Genomic DNA, 18,620 nt, shown 5'->3' with positions numbered 1-18,620 from the left:
ATGTTTGGTATTAAAAAGACAAGAGACAACAAATGTCAGAAGGGATGTGGAGAAAAGGGAACCTTTATATCCTCATTGTTGATGGGAGTATAAATTGGTATAGCCATTATGGAAAATAGCAATGTGCTTCCTCAAAATACTAGCAATAGAACAACCATATGATCCAGCAATCCTCCTCTTGGATGACCTGAAGGAAATGAAATCAATATCTTGAAGAGATAATTGCACTCCCATGTTCATTGCAGCATTATTCATAATAGCCAAGATATGGAAACAATCTAAATTAAATGTTCTTAGATGGATGAGTGGCTATATATTCATGGAGATGTAGACCAAAGTGTATAAAAAGATCTTAGAAGAATGACTTCTGAGGATCTAATGTACAATATGGTTGTATTAGTTAATAATATGGTATTGTATACTTGAAAGTTGCTGAGAGTACGTCTTAAGTATTCTCATCACACACACACAGCATGTTAGCTTGTGAGATATAATTGTGTTAATTATCTAGATCTTGGTAATTATTGTGCAATATATATATGTATATCAAGTAATAATGTTCTATTCCTTAAGGATATATAATTATGTTTGTAAATTATTTCTTAATAAAGCGGGGCAAAAAGAAAGATGGGTGGAAATAGGATAGGAAGAAAAGGGAGTACAGGTATCAATGAATGGAATATTAGAAAGACTGTGAGAAAAACTACAATGAGAAATCCAAAGAGATTTTCAGAGTATGGGAAGGATTTGAGGAGATTAATTATAAATGAGGTGGAAAGAAAATTTGGGACCAGAATGAGGGGTCCAGATGTGGATTCTGGATTTTATCATGCTGGTGGTGAGGAGTAGTTAATGATTATCTTGATCGCGAGTTGCAGTAATTAAGCTGTGGAAACTTTTAATTTATCAAACATAATCTTTTATTTAAAAATTTTTTCAGAAATATTTTTACAATACATTAACTTTCAGACTTTTAGTTATTAACATATGCAAGATGTTATGTCTCATAATTTAGGAAATGTCCATTTAATTCTTCTAGGAATAATGATACAAGTTCCAGAACAGAAAAATTAAATGTTAAATGAATAATAAAATGTTTTTGAAATACTTTGTGCAAAAAGAAAATGTCCCTAAGATTTTGCTCTTTTTTCTATATAGTAAACTAAGCTTGTGTATTCCATGGTTTTAGATGCTATATTAGTTTTGTTTTGCTGAGTAACAAATTTTCACAAACAATGGCTCAAAACAGCACCCATTCATTAGTTCAGAGTTCTGTAGGTCAGAAATTCCAGCACACTAGACTGGCTTTTATGCTCAGAGTATCACAAGAGCAAAATCAAGGTGTCGACCAGCCTCTCATTTAGAGGCTCTGGGAAAGAATATGCTTCCAAGTTCATTCTTAAAGTTGGCAGAATTTTGTTATTTGCAATGAGACTACAGTTCCTGTTTCCTCAATGGCTGTTAGCCAGGAGCCACGTTTTAGCTTCTGCGGGCTGTTCTTGATCCTCTCACATGGTTCCTCCATTTACAAATCTTCAAATCTTTCTCTTGCTTTGAATCTCCCTGACTTTTTCTTCTGCTTTTTTTATATGCAACCCTCCAAGGAAACCTCTCTACTTTTAAAGGAGTTGTATGATGATCTTTGGACACCTGGATTATCTCCCTATTTTAAGGTTAACTTTTCCCTGTAATAATACAGCAGAGATAATCCTAATCACAGCAGGGATTTGTCATCATATTCACAGGTTCTGCTTATACTCAAAGGACAGGAGGTTACAAAAGAATAAAGATCATTGGAGATTATTCTTAGAATTCTGTCTACCACAGTTATGTATTTGATTATTGTTAAAACTTATTCATAATATTATGAATGGTGGAAATAGTGTAAACAATATTTCTTAAAGAAATGAATAATGAGTAGGTACTAGTGAAAAAAAACATGTATTCCAAAAACAATGATTAAGCAAGAATAAAATAAAGTTAAAATGAAAAATATATAACGGTTATTCTTTGTTAGCAAAATTGAACTAAGTTAATACAGGTCTTATAAGCAATCCCTATTTTATGTATAACACATGCCGTTATGCTGACACATTCAATTATGGCCGTTTAAGAAGGCATTTGCCACTATCCCATGAACCACATAAAGGGACTCTTCACTAATCTCTCTGGCAACCATACAAAATCACATTTTGACCTGATAAGATGTCCTAGTAACAATTTCAGAAGTTTTGTGTCTAGGCTGGAAAGGGCATGATAGTAGTGGGAGTTGAAGAAAATCCCCTTTTCTCCCAACACCCTAGATGAAAACAACCTTGTGAGTGTCAAAAATCTATCAGAACTCCATTAGTTCTATTTCTTCTGAGAAATGTAACAAAACAAAACAACCTCCCCCCAAAAAACCACACATAATTAATGAAGAAAATCTATCACATTCACATCAAAGTAATTACACACCTTTCATGACCACCTCCATATCCTTAAATGCTCTGAGTTTATTACTACTTCTCCATTCAATCACTGTTTTGATTCAAATACAACCATGACTCCTGGCTAGTAATGTTGAGTATGAATTGATGGCGTTCTTTCCCAGTCTTACAGCAGCATGCTCCATGTCTGACCTCTCACTTCTAGGGTACTGGTGCATTCTCAGGTGATCTTCAGTGCCCTTGAAATAACTAGTCATGGGCCTGCTGAGGTTTATTCAGTGGTATTATCCTTGCCTTATGCAATGACCATGGTTTTTATTAGCTTATGAGTTGAATTTTATAAGTTGCCATCAATGACTTACAATTATCCCAAAGATGAAGAAATAGTTGGGGCCCTGGGTGGCTCAGCCGGTTAAGCATCTGACTTCAGCTCAGGTCATGATCCCACAGTTTGGGGTTTTGAGCCCCGGATCGGGCTCCGTGCTGACAGCTCAGAGCCTGGAGCTGCTTCAGATTCTGTGTCTCCCTCTCTCTCTCTGCCCTTCCACCACTTGCACTCTGTGTCTCTCTCAAAAATAAATAGACATTAAAAAATAAAAAGAATTAAAAAATAAATAATATACCCAATTACAAAAAATCTATAAATTATTATTAAAAATAGGTAAGTAAGAAAAAAAATGTTTACTTAAAAATATAAATTTCAACCAAAATGACCCTTTAAATGATCCTGTTTAACATGACTTTTAAATTTGGTATAAAACCTAGCATGCATGCCATTGTTCTAAAAATGAACAAGGAGATGTATCACAGTGACAGAATGGGCAGAGGGAATGGTTTATTCTACCTGGACAGGAGACAGAAAACTTGGAAAATTTAAAGAGGAGCTGAGTCTTCTAAGATGAGTTGGTATTAGGGAAGGGACCAAGGAGAGCATGAATAATGGTGGTGATCCATAATCTCCAGCCTTGGTTATGAGATGCTGCAAAGTAAGGTGCTCATTCAAGTCTCTGGATCATCATGGTTGAATAGATGAGAAAATATCTTTATCCTGACAGAATCTACACCTAGTACTTTTGACCAAGTAAGATGATCCTGACAAATATCCACTTTTAGAAAGAAAAGATATTTCATAAATATGCATGACCCTTTTTGTCTTGAAATAAAAATAGCCCTGTTAACACTTTATGCTTAAATCCTTATTTTATATTATGTTACTGTACATTTCTTTCCACTTAACCTTTACAGAATGATGCATTTTTATTTCCTCCATTTGCAGAATTATTTACTTTTACAAAATCCTTGCCTGTGAGCATTGCTTTATTCCTGTTTGTGCTATTAAAGTTCAGCCAGATGGAACTCTTCCAAGACCTTATTTCTGTCAGACATTTGAACAGCTGGGATTGTGTAGTTTCTGAGCTTGAAGGAAAGGATCTGTAGAGCTCATGTCAGCAAGGGCCATGAGCTCTCATGATCTCTCTCAGTAGCTTTATATTCACATAGTTTCACTTGGAAAAAAAAACTAACATTTGTAATTTGTGCCAAGATGGAGGAGAGGATGAGAAGGAATTGCATTAATATCTGGCTTTTAACATTCTGAGACATTTGTAACTGTTTCATTAGATCCATTTTAGAAATTGTAATTATGTCATTATTCCATCTTGTGAAGTCATTTGCCATAAAGAATAGATATAAATAGTTTTAGAATGGACTTTTTTTGGAAAGGGTTGAGATTTACCATATTAAATTTAGATTGCTAAGTGGAAGATAATTAGGAAAAACTGGTGTTGATGTAGCATATGAGATTTATCTCAAAGATTAAGTAGGTTTCAAAAATCGTTCTTTATGCTACTAAAAATGGAGTTTATTTACATTTTGAAAGTAATTATAAATAGGATTTAAACAAAAAAATTTCTTCCCTCTTCTTATTTGTATAGCTTAATATTCATAGAAATAATTTTTTAAATGATCATTTATTTTGAGGGAGGGAGAGAGACAGAGACAGAGACAGAGAGAATCCAAAGCAGGCTCTGCGCTGCCAGTGTTGAGCCCAATGTGGGGCTCAATCTCATGAACCATGACATCATGACCTGAGCCAAGATCAAGAGTCAGATGTTTAACTGACTGAGCCACCCAGTTTACCCTTTGAAGAACATGTAGCAAATGCTATGTTCAGATTAGAGACTACCCAGTTTTAATAAAGATAAAGCTATGCTAAAGTAGCAATGACCTTTAAAAATATGAAAATATGGGATAAAAAAAAGATTTTATAGTAAAGAGATGTAACAACAAAAAAGCAGAATTTTCGGGGCGCCTGGGTGGCGCAGTCGGTTAAGCGTCCGACTTCAGCCAGGTCACGATCTCGCGGTCCGTGAGTTCGAGCCCCGCGCCGGGCTCTGGGCTGATGGCTCGGAGCCTGGAGCCTGTTTCCGATTCTGTGTCTCCCTCTCTCTCTGCCCCTCCCCCGTCCATGCTCTGTCTCTCTCTGTCCCAAAAATAAATAAACGTTGGAAAAAATAAAAAAATTAAAAAAATTAAAAAAAAGCAGAATTTTCATAGTAATGTAATTCTGAAGAAGAGAAAGTGGGAAGATTTGAAGATTGACAGCCTCTGAATAATACACTGAATGACATCTCAGCTACATATGGTAGCATTTTATTTGAACAGTTCATTAGTTGCAATTAGAAACTCTTTAGAGACCTCTATAATGTCAAACTTTTAAAATATAACAGGCAAGTAGCTGTAAGTATAATATATAGAGTTTCTTCAATAGTTATTTTTTTCAATAGTTCTTTTTATCAAAGTTAATACTTGGAAAATTATTGGAGTCTTGAAAAAATATTAGAATAGGAAGACACTCTTAAAAATCATTTGGTCCAATTTTAGTTCTTTTTATTAATTGAGACATTATTTATATATGGCAAAACAGATTATAAGAATTTATTTCAGTGGAACTTAACAGTTGTAGATACATGTAACCATAACTCCAGTTAAAGTATTGGATATTTTTCTCTCTCCAAAAAGTTAAGTCGATTTTGAAACACTTCATCACCTCTGTTCTAATTTCTCTTATCTGATCTTCATTTTCCCTTCATGTAAGTGGAATCATTCATTATGTACTCTTTTGTATCTGGCTATTTCAGCTCAATGTAATACTTTTGAGGTTCATCCATATTGTTTTGTGTATCAGTACTTGATTATTTTTAAAAATTATTTCTAAGTTTTATCATTTTTAACAAATACCACAATTTGTTCATCAGGTTTTCTGTTGTGGACATGTGGGTTATTTCCATTTGGGGACATTATGAATAAAGGTACTGTGAACATTCTTGTACAAATCTTTTTGTGGACACATGTTTTCCTTTCTCTTGGGTAAATACCAAAGAGTGGAATGGCTGGGTCATAAAGAGGTTACATATTTAACTTTATGAAATACTGGCAAATTGATTTCCAAAGTAGTAATAAAATTTTACTTTCATCAGTGATGTAGGAAAGTTCTACTCACTTTACTTTCTCATCAACATTTGATAGGAAGATTTTATCCTGTTCTAATAGGTTCAAAGTGTTAACTCATTAGATTTAATTTATATATCCTTGATGACTATAATTACATTGAATATCTTTTTACATGCTTATTGACCATTTGTATATCTTCTTTGTGAAACATTTATCCAGTATTTGTCCATTTTTATTGAGTTTTTGGTCTCATGCATTTGTAGGAGCTCTTCACATATTCTGCTTGTAAGTATTTTATAGATATATGTCTGGGGATGAATATTTTGTGACTTGAATTTTTGTTTATTTAATGGAATTTTTAATGGTCTCTTTTGAAGAATAACAGTTGAATTTTGATGAAATTAAGTTTACCAATTTTGTTCCTAATGGTTAGTACTTTTGGTGTCCCAAGAAATTTTTGCCTACACTGATGTCATAAAGATACTTTTCCATTTTCTTCTGTAAACTTTATAATTTTATAATTTATGTATAGGTCTTTGATTCATCCTGAAATTAACTTTTGTGTATGATGTGAGGTAGAGGATAAAGGTTATTTTTTCCTATATGGATATCCAGGTATTCCTGATGATATTCATTACAGAGCCTGTCATACTGATCTTTAAGAGTTCTTTATTTTAATTTGATACATGAATAAATGCACATAGAAATTTTTAAACATCACATAAGAAAAACAATACTAAGTATATACTACAATGAATTACTTATTAGTCTTTTATGTGGATTTGTCTACCTAACTAAACTTAAATTTTTGAACACACTTGTACTCTGGCTAATATTTCTCCTCCACCATTTGCCAAATGCTTAATAAATATTTATTGATTGAGTGATTGGATGATTAAGGTGGATGATCCGTTAATATTTATCAGTTTCTGTCTTTTTCTAGTTACTACATATCTATGTAGTACCTTTAAGCTGTAGCACATGATTTGGTAACTCGATGCAGTCATTTGGTTAAAGTCTAATTTCTTTTCCTGTGCTACTAGTATTTTCTCTTGCTTTTTAAATCATATTTCTCCCCCAAATATTCCATACATTTGTAAACTCTGTCTCTCTCTTAATTCCTTCTTCACTGCCTTCAAATAAGCTCACGTGTGGAAAAAAAATACCCAGTTTTCAATTTTACTACCCACCAGGTACCACTCTTAACCTTTCTTCATTCCTCACTTCTATGTTTCTCAGATGGAATGCTATCATATATTGCAAGGGTCTGTGACTCTTTCTATGAGAAATTTGGCATTTCACTTTAAGGAAAATCTTTGAAAGAGCCTTCTTGTTCTGGTTCATCTAGGAGACCACCTTAAAACCAAGTTCTACCACAGTTTTAGAACTGCCCTTGGAATTTGTGTTTATAATTTCATCATGCCCAGAAATTATAACCTGATGATGTTTGTTCAAGTTCTTAAACAGGGAGGGTGGTTTTACTAGTAGATTGTGCAAAAAGTAATTTACACAGTTGCTCTCTTCTTCCCTCCTTCCTTTACCAACCTCTTGTCATTTGGCTTTGCCTTCCACCACTTTGTTAAGATTGGAAATTGCTCTCTCAACAGTATCCGTGTCAGAGTAGGCTGCCCTAAGTCCCAAAACAAGGCAGGTTGGATAGTAATTGTTCCCATTCCATTACTGCTACAATGTGGTATTTGATACTGAACACTCAAATTCAGAATGCATGGTCCAAGTAAATCAGCCCGGCTCCCATGATGCCTTTTTCCTTCTTGTCTTCTTCACTAACTACCACAGGTGAGACCTGGTGTCCTGTGAGTGCATGAAGTTGCCAAGCCTCAACAATTCCTCCTTGGCATTACATGGTGTCCTAGTCCACAGGACTTAGGCTTTTTTCTTACTCTCCTTTCATTAGTAATGAATACATCCCTTCCCTGTACACTATTCCTACCCTCAATCCTTTTCCTTAGGAAATCTCTGCTTCTGGGCTGCCATGTCCAGTTTCTCTACTGTCCAGGAAATGGAGTCTTTTCTTATGCTTTAGGTTGGTGTTTGAGCATTTTCTTCTTATGGGTATGTCCCCCAGGTGATAACCACTGGTCTGGTCTACTTCACTCGAGCATTCAGCACATTCTTGAATTTCTCTGTTCTCTGACCTACCACAAAGATTAGTTCTTCAGGATGAACAGCTTGTGAATTTGGATCTGAGGTTGTGGCATTGCACCCTCTTGGACATCGCACCTTCTAACTTTCAGAGGCAGACCCTGAGGTGGAGTGTGTGTCTCTTACCTCTGTCTTGCCTGAACCCGGATTCCTCACTAATTCAGAAAGCTGTATCTCCTTTATGCTTAAGGAATTTCTGTGATACTGGTTTATAACAATGTTACCCATTCAATTATTTAAAAAAATTTTTTTAATGTTTATTTATTTTTGCGAGAGACACAGAGTGCGAGTGAGAGGGAGAGGGAGACAGAATCTGAAGCAGACAGAAGCTGACCTGTCAGCACAGAGCCTGGCGTGGGGCTCAAACTCATAAACCGTGAGATCATGACCTGAGCTGAAGTCGGATGCCTAACCAACTGAGCCAGCCAGATGTCCACTAATTCTTTGTCATCACAATTTCAAACATTTCAATGTCTGCTGAGATATAGTGGGGAGAGTTTGCTCATGTTTTTATTTGCAGCTGTTGCTATCTTTGTCTTTGTGCAGTCCTCTCCCTTTGTTCAGCTCCCTCAGTTCTGTTAATGACAAACTTTTGTCAGAGTAAGCTTTCATCTCAGGAGACCTGATGGCCATATTTAAAAATAACATTTCAAATAAAATATTGCTTGGAGAAGTTTTTTCTGGTTTTCTTCTCTTAACAAAACAAAATTTGGCAGGATCTTGACCTTAAATAGGAACTGATGCCTGTAGGTATTAAAAGAATAATTTAGTATGGAAGAAATCTATATTTAAAAAATGTTTATAATGCACGTTTTATAACCACTTTTTCCATAATCTTTTTTTGGGGAACTGCTTCTCTAATGTTTTTGAATGATTTTAGAGTCAGGTGACAAATTGTGATTCCACCCAGCTGCTACTTTGGATAGGGAAAGACGTTTTGCCTAGCCTATACCCCTGGAAAGTTTTCCTCCTGTATTTCTTGGGCATGTAAATTCATCTTGTTTGAGTCATCCTCCCTCTCTTCCTCTCTATTTCATGGGAAGCCTTATAGGGCCTCTCTTTGCAGTCTTTATTCTCTTTCTACTTTTCTTGGTCTTTGTTGGAAGGTCCCTGAAGGCTCCTGAAAGATCATAAATTTAGTATCCTGAATGATAATCCATTTAACAAACTGTTAACCTCTTCTAACCCAATGGGATCACTATTTCAGCAGCACAGTCCTGTGGTCCTTCTCTGAGATCTTGAATTTTGAAAGTGCCCTTTCTGACCACGGTCTTTTCCCCATTTTTCCATAGCCTCTTAGCTCATCATAGTCCTTCCTCTTAGATTGTTGTTCACTCTTGGCTTTCTCTTCCTACTTTGATTGGAGCTCCTCTTAAATCTTTTTAATAGCAGTCTCACCAGTAACTGCTGTCTTGTCCCATTCTTTGGATCTTGCCTTGTCTCTCAGCTTGATCATCAGCTTACTCCATGCTTTTCCCTGGTACTAGTGGTGCTCAAGAAAGACTGCCTGACACTGTTGCCACTCATCCTTAAAGAAAATTTCGTCACAACCCTTCTTGATTCCTGATCAGTCTCATGCACATTCGCTCACCAACTCCTGGGAATCTTTATAATTTTCCTCAAAAAACTCAACCCTGCACTCAACAAACCGTTCTTTATTACATTTTCAAGAAACTAGAGTCCATCAGGCATGGAGCCTATTAATTTCACCCATCTCCAATTCTAAGTTTATCTAATTAATCAGTCACTCCTTACTCCTCTTATCTGAAAGGAAAAGATAGACTTTCTTTCCAAAGCTTCCTTTATACTCATCTTAATTTCAAGCAATGAACCCATCTCTAGTCTTTCATTTGCCAATGAAGCTTAATTTAAATTCATTGTTTCTAATTCATTCTTTATGCCACTGCAGTTTTAGCTTTGGTTCTCACCATATCCGTGGAATTGCTCCAAAGTCTTAAGGTGTTTACTGATAGTCAAAGATTGGTTTCTGAGCCTCCTGTTCTTCTCATTTTCCTTGACCATGCTGCAGGATTTATCACTGCTTACTGGTCCTCCATTGAATGTTCTGCATCCTTCATTTTTATAACATTCTGGAGACCTGGAATCCACTGTAGTTAATCTTGGTAAAGACACAACTACTTCAAGGCATCCCTCCCTTTTTCCAATAAATGCTTTATTAAACTGGAAAGGGATCACTTTACATATACTTTTACTGTAGCTACATTTTGATCAATTAAACAATTCTTTTAAAGAAACTGAACTTAATTTTATGTCCTTAAAATGTAAATGGGTTTTTGCAAAAAGAAGCAATTACTAAATGTGCAATAAGAATCTATTACATAAAAACAATGCATCAAAAAGACTGTCTTAATAATGATGTACATGCTGTTCTGGGTTGTGAAAAGAGAAAATAGTTTCACTAAGTTATGCACACTATTTAAATGACTTTTTGGATGTACATTAGGGTAGAGACAGAATGTAGAGTTAGATACAAACCTAAACATCCTACAATTCAGGCTTTTTAGGATGCATCAAATCTGGACTAGAAAGATGGAAGAGAACTAAAGTGCTTGATTTGACATTCAAAAAAGATTTAGTGAGTATTAAACAATACCTCATTCATCTCAAACTCCTTACCATCAGGCCTGTAATGGAACCAAAATTGGCACTATTTTTGCTCAAAACCAACCTGGTGTTTTCCAAATAGATAAAAAAAAATGTAACTTGAAATAGGAATGTAAAAATGCCTGGCATTTAATAAGCATTTTATGGGCAAGGAAGGAATTTATCACCTTCACTTTTCAGATGTGGAAAATGTGGCTCAGAGAGTTTAGGTAACGTGCCTAAAGTCACTCAACTGGTGAATAGAACTGGGCACCCAGTCCAGGTTTTCAATCTCCAAACTTCTCATTTTTCTTCTTCCCCATGCTGAAAGAGGCTGTCCATTTAACAGCAGAGAATCTGAGTTCCAGTCCTACGCTTCTATTTTATCTTATCATGTAACAACAGATGTGTGCATTGAATCTTTGCCAACCCCAGTATTGTCTTCTGTATTTAAAAAAAAAAAAAAAAAAAGAGGTAATAAGAAGGATAAGAGGGAGAAAATCAGCCAAATCTGAAATGTGGGAATTTTAAAGGATAAACGACATGATTTCTTCAACAAATAAATGACATGAATAAAAAGGAGTGGGGAGTGGGAACTGAGACTTAACAGATACAGGAACCAAATACGATGACTCCTGGTCCTCGTGGGGGTGGGCATGGTGGCATGGGCTGTTCTAGATTTAAATGAGAAACTGAAAAAAATATGTATGAGCACATTATAAAACTTGAACATGAACTAGATATTTGGTGATATTAAGGGACCTTTAGGAATATTGTAAGATGACAATAGTAGTATTTATAAGTGTTATAGAAAAAAAAAGTGTTACTTGCTAATATACATACCCAAAACAAGTGAATTGATTATGTGAGATTTGCTTTAAAATATTCTTGTAAATATAAGTGAGGTGAAGATGAGAAAGATTGGCAAATTCTTAATAATTGTTAAAGCAGAGTGGTGGGTGCATGGGAGATCATTATACTGACTGCTCTACTTTTGCATGTGTTTTAAATTTTCCAAAATACAAAGTAAAAAAAAAAAAAAACAGGAAAAAAGATGAGGAAGAAATAGAAAAAGGTGAGACATATTTACAAGTTTAGTTTCAGATGTAAGACTGAATTATGGAAAAACCAGACATAACTTTTCTATTATGTATTATGGCATTTGGGCATGGCAAAGTATAATTTTATTTTGTCAATTAATTTTTAAGGTATTAAAGAATAATTGGAGTTTTAAAACTTTGCTAGCCCATAAATGCTGCTTATCGCCACCACATGTAGTTTCACACCTGAATTGGCTTTGCCAGATTAATTTGTCAGGACTCTTTTATCAAGAAGTTAAGTACCCAGGATTCAGGAATGTTCTTTGGTTCCACCTCATTGATTTTCTTGGGAAAACAGTGTCTCACTATGAGAATTTAAAATTTATTAAAGTTTCTTGCCAACGCTTAATACAGATTCTAAAATTTTAACACATATTTGAGTTAGAAATACAGGGAGATAAAAGGATTACAGAAACCATGATGAGAAAATTTTCTGATTACATCATGTAATATGTATATCATACCCTTGTGGAAAAAGGAGAAAATTATTTTATATCTGATTTTAGTCATAAGAAAGGAAGTAGTTAAAAGGATTAATAATGATGGCTCTTATCTTAAAGAGCCCTATATTTACACTCAGATGGCATATACCTTTTTTCATCTTTTCCATGTGATTTCCAAATCAAAGGTATCAATGAAAGAGGATTATTTATGGTTTCTACATTGAAAATTTTATAGATCATTAAGTATCTTTAACCAAAAGAAACAGCTCTTTTTTTTTCCGTAGTGATCAATGATAATTTGAAGAAAAATACTCAACAAGTACTTGAAACTTGCTTTTATTGTTTGTGGCATTTTGTCAGGTTTATGGTTATCTTGTGAAGTAATAAGGCTGAGATGATTTAACATGAGCTTGTGACAGTGATGCTTTTCTCTATTTATTTCTTACCACTCTGATTGCTCAGGGAGCTGCTTTCTTCATCTCACATTGGCCATGACTGCCAAGTCTACCAGTCAAAACAATTTCACAATTGAACATTAATGGACTCAGGAACATTAGCAGAAGCAAATATAAGCAGGATACCATAGTAACCCATGGAGTCTGAGGAAATGGTGTTCTATTAAAGGGAAAGATAATGTCCCCAAATAAGGTTTTACATAAATAGATTGGCTTCTCATACCTAAAGTGTCTTTTATTGTGAAACAAACTTCCAATTTCATAGTGCCCAGATTTGCCACCATAGTACTTTAAAATTCTGTTAAAATTTAATTCATTTTTGAAATTTAAGAACAATAGATTATTGAATAATGTGGGAAAGGAGATAAAATTATTATATATAGAGGTAGTTTAAGATTTTTAGGGTTATATGATAAATTTTGAGAGGCAACAGGCAAGCATGGGCAATAAATCAATATGATTTTAGATTCAGCACTAACAGAAAAGTCACCTCATCCATAAAGGAACATAGGAAACATACCCTTCCTTCTATTTTTTCTCATTTTTAAACTTATATTGGTCCATCAGCATTCTTCAAATAAACATTTATTACAATGCACTTCAAACTTTTCATATTTGAGGCAAACTCTTTAACACTAGAAGTTTTGGAGCCACACTTGAAGGGATTAATAACACTAAACACAGAAAAATCATTAACTTTTTAAAACTAATTCTGGTAGAGGAACTTCTTACTGTATCTATTCCTGTCAAAGTAATAGTAATTTCAAAGAACTCACATCATCACCTTTCAACAGAGTGTCACTCAATATAACTGTTTATTTCTAGGTGAACATCTCTTAGTACATAGGAGGCAAATTCTGGCACACTATAGCCACTTGATCATCTTTCAACATTTGGCTACACACTGAGAAAGAATATGGTAAATAGCAGAGGTGAGAACCACTGATTTATTGAGTATCTACTGGGTGCAAAGCCCTGCAATAAGTTTCATGCACTCTTTCTACTTCTTTTTAAAAAAAATTTTTTTTAATGTTTATTTTATTTTTGAGACAGAGAGAGACAGAGAATGAGTGGGGGGTGGGCAGAGAGAGAGACACACACAGAATCTGAAGCAGGCTCCAGGCTCTGAGCTGTCAGCACAGAGCCCAAGGCAGGGCTTGAACTTGTCAGCCGCGAGATCATGACTTGAGCTGAAGTTGGACACTCAACCCACTGAGCCACCTAGGCTCCCCCACTGTTTCTATTTCTTAGTTTGATTTCAGTTACACATAGGACGATAAAAAATAGATTTCTACACAAGATGCTAGCAAGTGGATACTTGTATTTATATTCAATCAAAAGGATTCTAAAACAGGTCACTGCATTTTTAATATTGAGAAACAAAGGCGAGTCTAAATAATATTAATTTTGTCTTTGCAGGCCCAAGATATTGGTAAGAGAAAGAGGGAAATAAGGAGAAGAAGGTAGGGTGAAGAGGAGGAAAAAAAGATGGAGCAAATGAGGAACCCGTGATTTACAACCAAAAATTAACTTAAGGATGTCTATTAGTTCTCTAAATTGTCCATTTTGTGATTGAGACACTTTAGCTTAGAATTCAGTTGAATTTGATTCTCCTACCTTTGTAGTACATATTTAATATACTTAATATATTTAAGCTAAGTTAAATTTATAGGGTTCAAAGTCATGCCAGCAGAGTAATGATTCAGAGATGGAGTCATGTTTGATTGCATGAAAATAGGAGCAAACAGCAATAGTAGAAATCACCAGCTATTTTAAAGGATAGCTTGTAAAGGGGGACTCGTATATATTCATCGTGGCTCATACACAGGATGGTTGTACTGGTTTATGTGCCTGGTATTGTTTCAGGTTACACTTGTTCAGAGTGTCCTATTTCTAAAGTGTTCTGGCTTGCATGATAGAGAATGTAACTGCTGTACTCATTAACTGAAGTTATAGCGATACAAATTTTTACTCAACTTTCCATAGGTTAAAATTGTCCAAAACGAGAGAAGTTTACTTACAAGCCAATAGAAACATTAGAAGTTCTCAATCAGATGCTTGAAATTATTAAGTGTTTTAAGGGGTCTAAGCTAGATAATGGTTAGATCAGTAGATCTATTACTTTGAATTATAAAAGTACCAATATCTGGCTGTTTTAGATATACAAAAATGTCAGTTTCATATAGTTAAACCTAATATAATGTGTATCAATACTCTAGGAGTCTATTTTATGTTTTTAGTCTATTATATATTTGGAAAGAAACCTAAAAATTGTTTTATTTTAAAATCTTAAAAGTTTCAAGGGCACCTGGGTGGCTCAGTTGGTTAAGCATCCAACTTTGGCCCAGGTCATGATGTCATGGTCTGTGGTTTCGAGCCCCATGTTGGGCTCTGTGCTGACATTTCAGAGCCTGGAGTCTGCTTCAGATTCTATGTCTCTCTCTCTCTCTGCTCCTCCCCTGCTCATGCTCTGTCTCTCTTGTTATCTCTCAAAAATAAATTAAAAAAAAAAGTTTAAAATCTTAAAAGTTTTTCATCAGGAAGAGTAAAAATTAGGATAACTCCTTATTGGATATAACCTTAATAGAATGTCAGAGCATGTAAGTCAGAGGGATAGCACTGAAAGCTGAAAGGAAAGTTGGATGTATTTTGATACCAAACTGTAATGAAATGTCTCTATATACTAGCACTTCCGTTAAGGGATAAGATTCCTAGAAAAGAATTCAGAATACGTTTTTTAAAAACAAAGTGTTCTAATATAGTCTGGGAATGCTGTAAAAGCCATGTTAAATTCAACCATGATTGATAACAGTTAAGATTAATGAAAGGCTTACAAAAGTGGACTAATATTAATTGATTGTAAGATTGCATTATAATCATGTTTTCCAAACAGATAACAGTCTCAGGGATCCCTGTCATGTGGGAAATTACATTGAGGCAGTGGTAGCCTCCAAGCATATTAACTGACAGACATTTTCAAGAGTCAAGGGACAGAAAGACTCACAGACCCAAACTAAGGTAGTAGACTTAACCTAGTGTATAGAACCCAATGAAAACACACAGAAAGAAGCAAGAGGAAAGAGTTGGAGATGGGTGAATGTGATAGGTTAAGAGGAGGGGAAGGAACATCCTACTGGAGTCCTGTGTTGCACAACATTTACATGTCCTGCCTCTCTTTCTCTCTCTGCTACATTGGCCTTTATTATTGAAGATGTGGTTATAACTTACATTGGACAAAGAGGCTTAGGGAAGGAAGATACCTGGAGTCAATACATTCTGTTCTACCAGAGGTATTTAGAGGCAGAACCTGGTCAGCTGCTCTCACTTTCACTGACCTAATGAATAGCTTTGCCTTTTCTCTGCACATGTAGGATGAAACATACATGGGATCAAAATGTAACCATGATATATGTCACAAATAGGGAGTTGACTCCGTGATGATATACCTTTCAATCTGGAGGCGGCATGATTTGTTTCTTGTGATTTGGTCTTTGTATCTATTTTCACTGTAAGTGATACTCCTATTTATTCCACTTACTTTTTTTTATCATATATTTCATTTATTCTATTTGTAAGAAATAGATATCTACATCTTATAAGTTACTAATTTATATTCTAGTTATACTTTTCTTTTCTAATTATGCTTAACACTTATGAATTTTACCTATGTCTTGGAAGCCAATGGATCGTTCACCATCTATACTTAATACTCTTTGTGAGTTTCATCCATCACATTTTTCTTGTTTTCTGCTTAGCAGAATTAGATATTCTTAAATAATACAGCAAGAACATAATGCAGACCCACAGGAGGAAAGTAGAGGGAAAAATCAGTGTGAAGTCTGGGTATCCCCATTTCGGCTTCCACCTGAATGGCTGTGGTTTCTACTTTTACTATTCTGTATATCCTTTATGAGATCTTGTGTGACAAAGGTCCTACAGTGCTACTAAGAAAACAACCTGAAAGTCAATGCTGTAAAAATTTACCTTATAATATAATGTTTGGGTTTTATTAGTAATTCCATAATTATAAATGAAAATTTTAAAATACATGGTTGCCACATTGTTAGGGGTTGAAAAGAGAATTGCTACAGGAATTGCAGATAATATACGAGTTTATTGTATCAAACCCTGTAACATAGGCACTTATCCCTGATGCAGATGCTAATGGTTGAAATTTGCTGAAAATCAGGTTTCATGTTTAAAGTGAATGATAGCAAAATAAAAATATCTTCATAGATTAAAAGCTGTGGCTTGAATAAGTTGCCCGAAATGATCTTTCTTACAAGTATCACTTAGATGCCAGACACTGTTCTAAGAGCTAGTGATACAAAGATGAATCATCCTCTGCTCCCATGCTCAAGTAATTCAGCCTGGTGGGGAAGACAGAGAAGTAAAGCATCTGTTAAAATCCGGTGTGATAACTCTTTTAAAGGGTTTGCTTTGGAGACGTAGAGGAAGAGTAGGGAGGGGAGACACTATAAAGGAAACCTTCATAGAGGAGTTGAATATTGAGCAAGAAATAATGGAAGTGAGAAAATAATTGGGATGAGGGGAGGAGAAACACACTAATTGTAGAGAGAAGAAACAACATTACTCGGGGGCATCAAAGAGAAGATAGATGTAGATTCCATGTGGAGAATTATCAGGAAATGAGACCTTGACACATCTGGTCATAAATGGCTTTTATGCTACAAAATGAAGATTGGAATTTATTCTGAAGTTGAAGAAAAGTGCCTGAAGAATTTTAGGTAAGAAGATGGCATGATTGCATGATCATGTTTGCAGCTGGAGTGGTAACTTTGGAAAAGGTATGGAGAGGAGCAAGAGCAGATTGATTAATAGTCCAGTGTCCGTGACAGTAGTCCAGTTGTGCAGGGGTGGTGTAAGGAGTGGAGGAGGAGATTCTCAAGTCATAGGAGAGCTACTGAGGATTAGATTACATCTTCCTACTTCTGAATAGTCCAGTAGTATTTCCAGCTCTTCATACCACCACTGTCACAGACCAGATGCTGGCTAATACCACATACATCTGCAAAATATCTCTTGGCTTACATTTTAATTCTGGAAGGTATGTGTCGACTTTGTAGTCACTCTACTTGTTACATCAGAAATGTTTTCCTCAAGTGTGGCTCCCTGTTCTGAAATTTAAGAATGATCAAATTCACACATATTTGTGAAATGGGTTAGTTTTCTTTATTAATATCCGTGTAATTAATATCACTGTTGCCTCTTATTGTGTACAAAGCAAATTATTAGCAAATGTGAAATGGCATTATTCATGTGATATAGAATAGTTGTTTTCCAAAGTAATTTATCTATGTTTGTTTTTAAACATGAAAAGTACTGACTCTCTCCTCAATCTATAAAACTCATGAGATTATGAGTATCATATAGTTACTGCACATGTTCATCAGTGCTCTAAGCAGACCTTGTATCTGTAGTTCATGGTAAACATCTTTTACTGGGACCACTGCTTTGCTAGTCTCTAGAGGCATTAGTTTCTAACTCCTCCTGATAAAACCATTCTGTGGTTAATGTTATTTTAAATGTCTTTAGCCGTTCAACTTTGCCTATTCAGCTTTGCATGATGCAGCTGAACAGGCTTGGAGAATCTGAATATTCGTTTCTGGCTTCATCTCTTACTACCCTGCTCCCACCTCACACTGGACCTTCACTCCTCTTCAAACACATAAAGCTTGCTCCCTGCTTAGAGTCATTGTATGTGTTGTTCCCTTTGCCAGGAACACACTTCTCCCCAGTAATCCACGTGGCTCAGTCTTTTATCTCCCTCAAGTCTATGTTCCAATGTCAGCTTGTTAGTGAGGCCCTTCCCTGACCATCCTCCTAAAAAAAGTTGCTGCTTTGGGTCAGTTCTCTTCCTCCGTTCTGTTTTGTTCAATAACACTTAGAATTTTATAACATACTGTGTACTTCATTTATTTACTGTGTTTATTTTCAATCTCTCTTCCACCA

The 18,620-nt window shown here is 35.2% G+C and overlaps 1 protein-coding gene across 8 annotated transcripts in view; it reads left to right on the top strand.

Moving 5' to 3' along the window:
- Positions 1-18,620, top strand: part of PDE1A (phosphodiesterase 1A) — a 331,722-nt gene that overhangs the window by 122,851 nt on the left and 190,251 nt on the right. The window contains exon 1 of one of the 8 annotated variants that reach the window (XM_040475571.1): positions 17,023-17,395. The exons of the other annotated variants lie outside the window; for them this stretch is intronic. Within the exon in view, the coding sequence (XP_040331505.1) occupies positions 17,343-17,395 (53 nt within the window). The 5' untranslated portion in view covers positions 17,023-17,342. Of the gene's footprint in view, positions 1-17,022; positions 17,396-18,620 lie in introns of those variants that run through there. 8 annotated transcript variants of the gene reach the window in all.

The sequence above is a fragment of the Herpailurus yagouaroundi genome, unplaced genomic scaffold (assembly GCF_014898765.1).
Source record: "Herpailurus yagouaroundi ecotype Mexico unplaced genomic scaffold, PumYag 140, whole genome shotgun sequence".
NCBI classification, from domain to species: domain Eukaryota; kingdom Metazoa; phylum Chordata; class Mammalia; order Carnivora; family Felidae; genus Herpailurus; species Herpailurus yagouaroundi.
The sequence above is the reverse complement of the archived record's forward strand: the minus strand, read 5'-3'. Positions and strand labels throughout refer to the sequence as shown.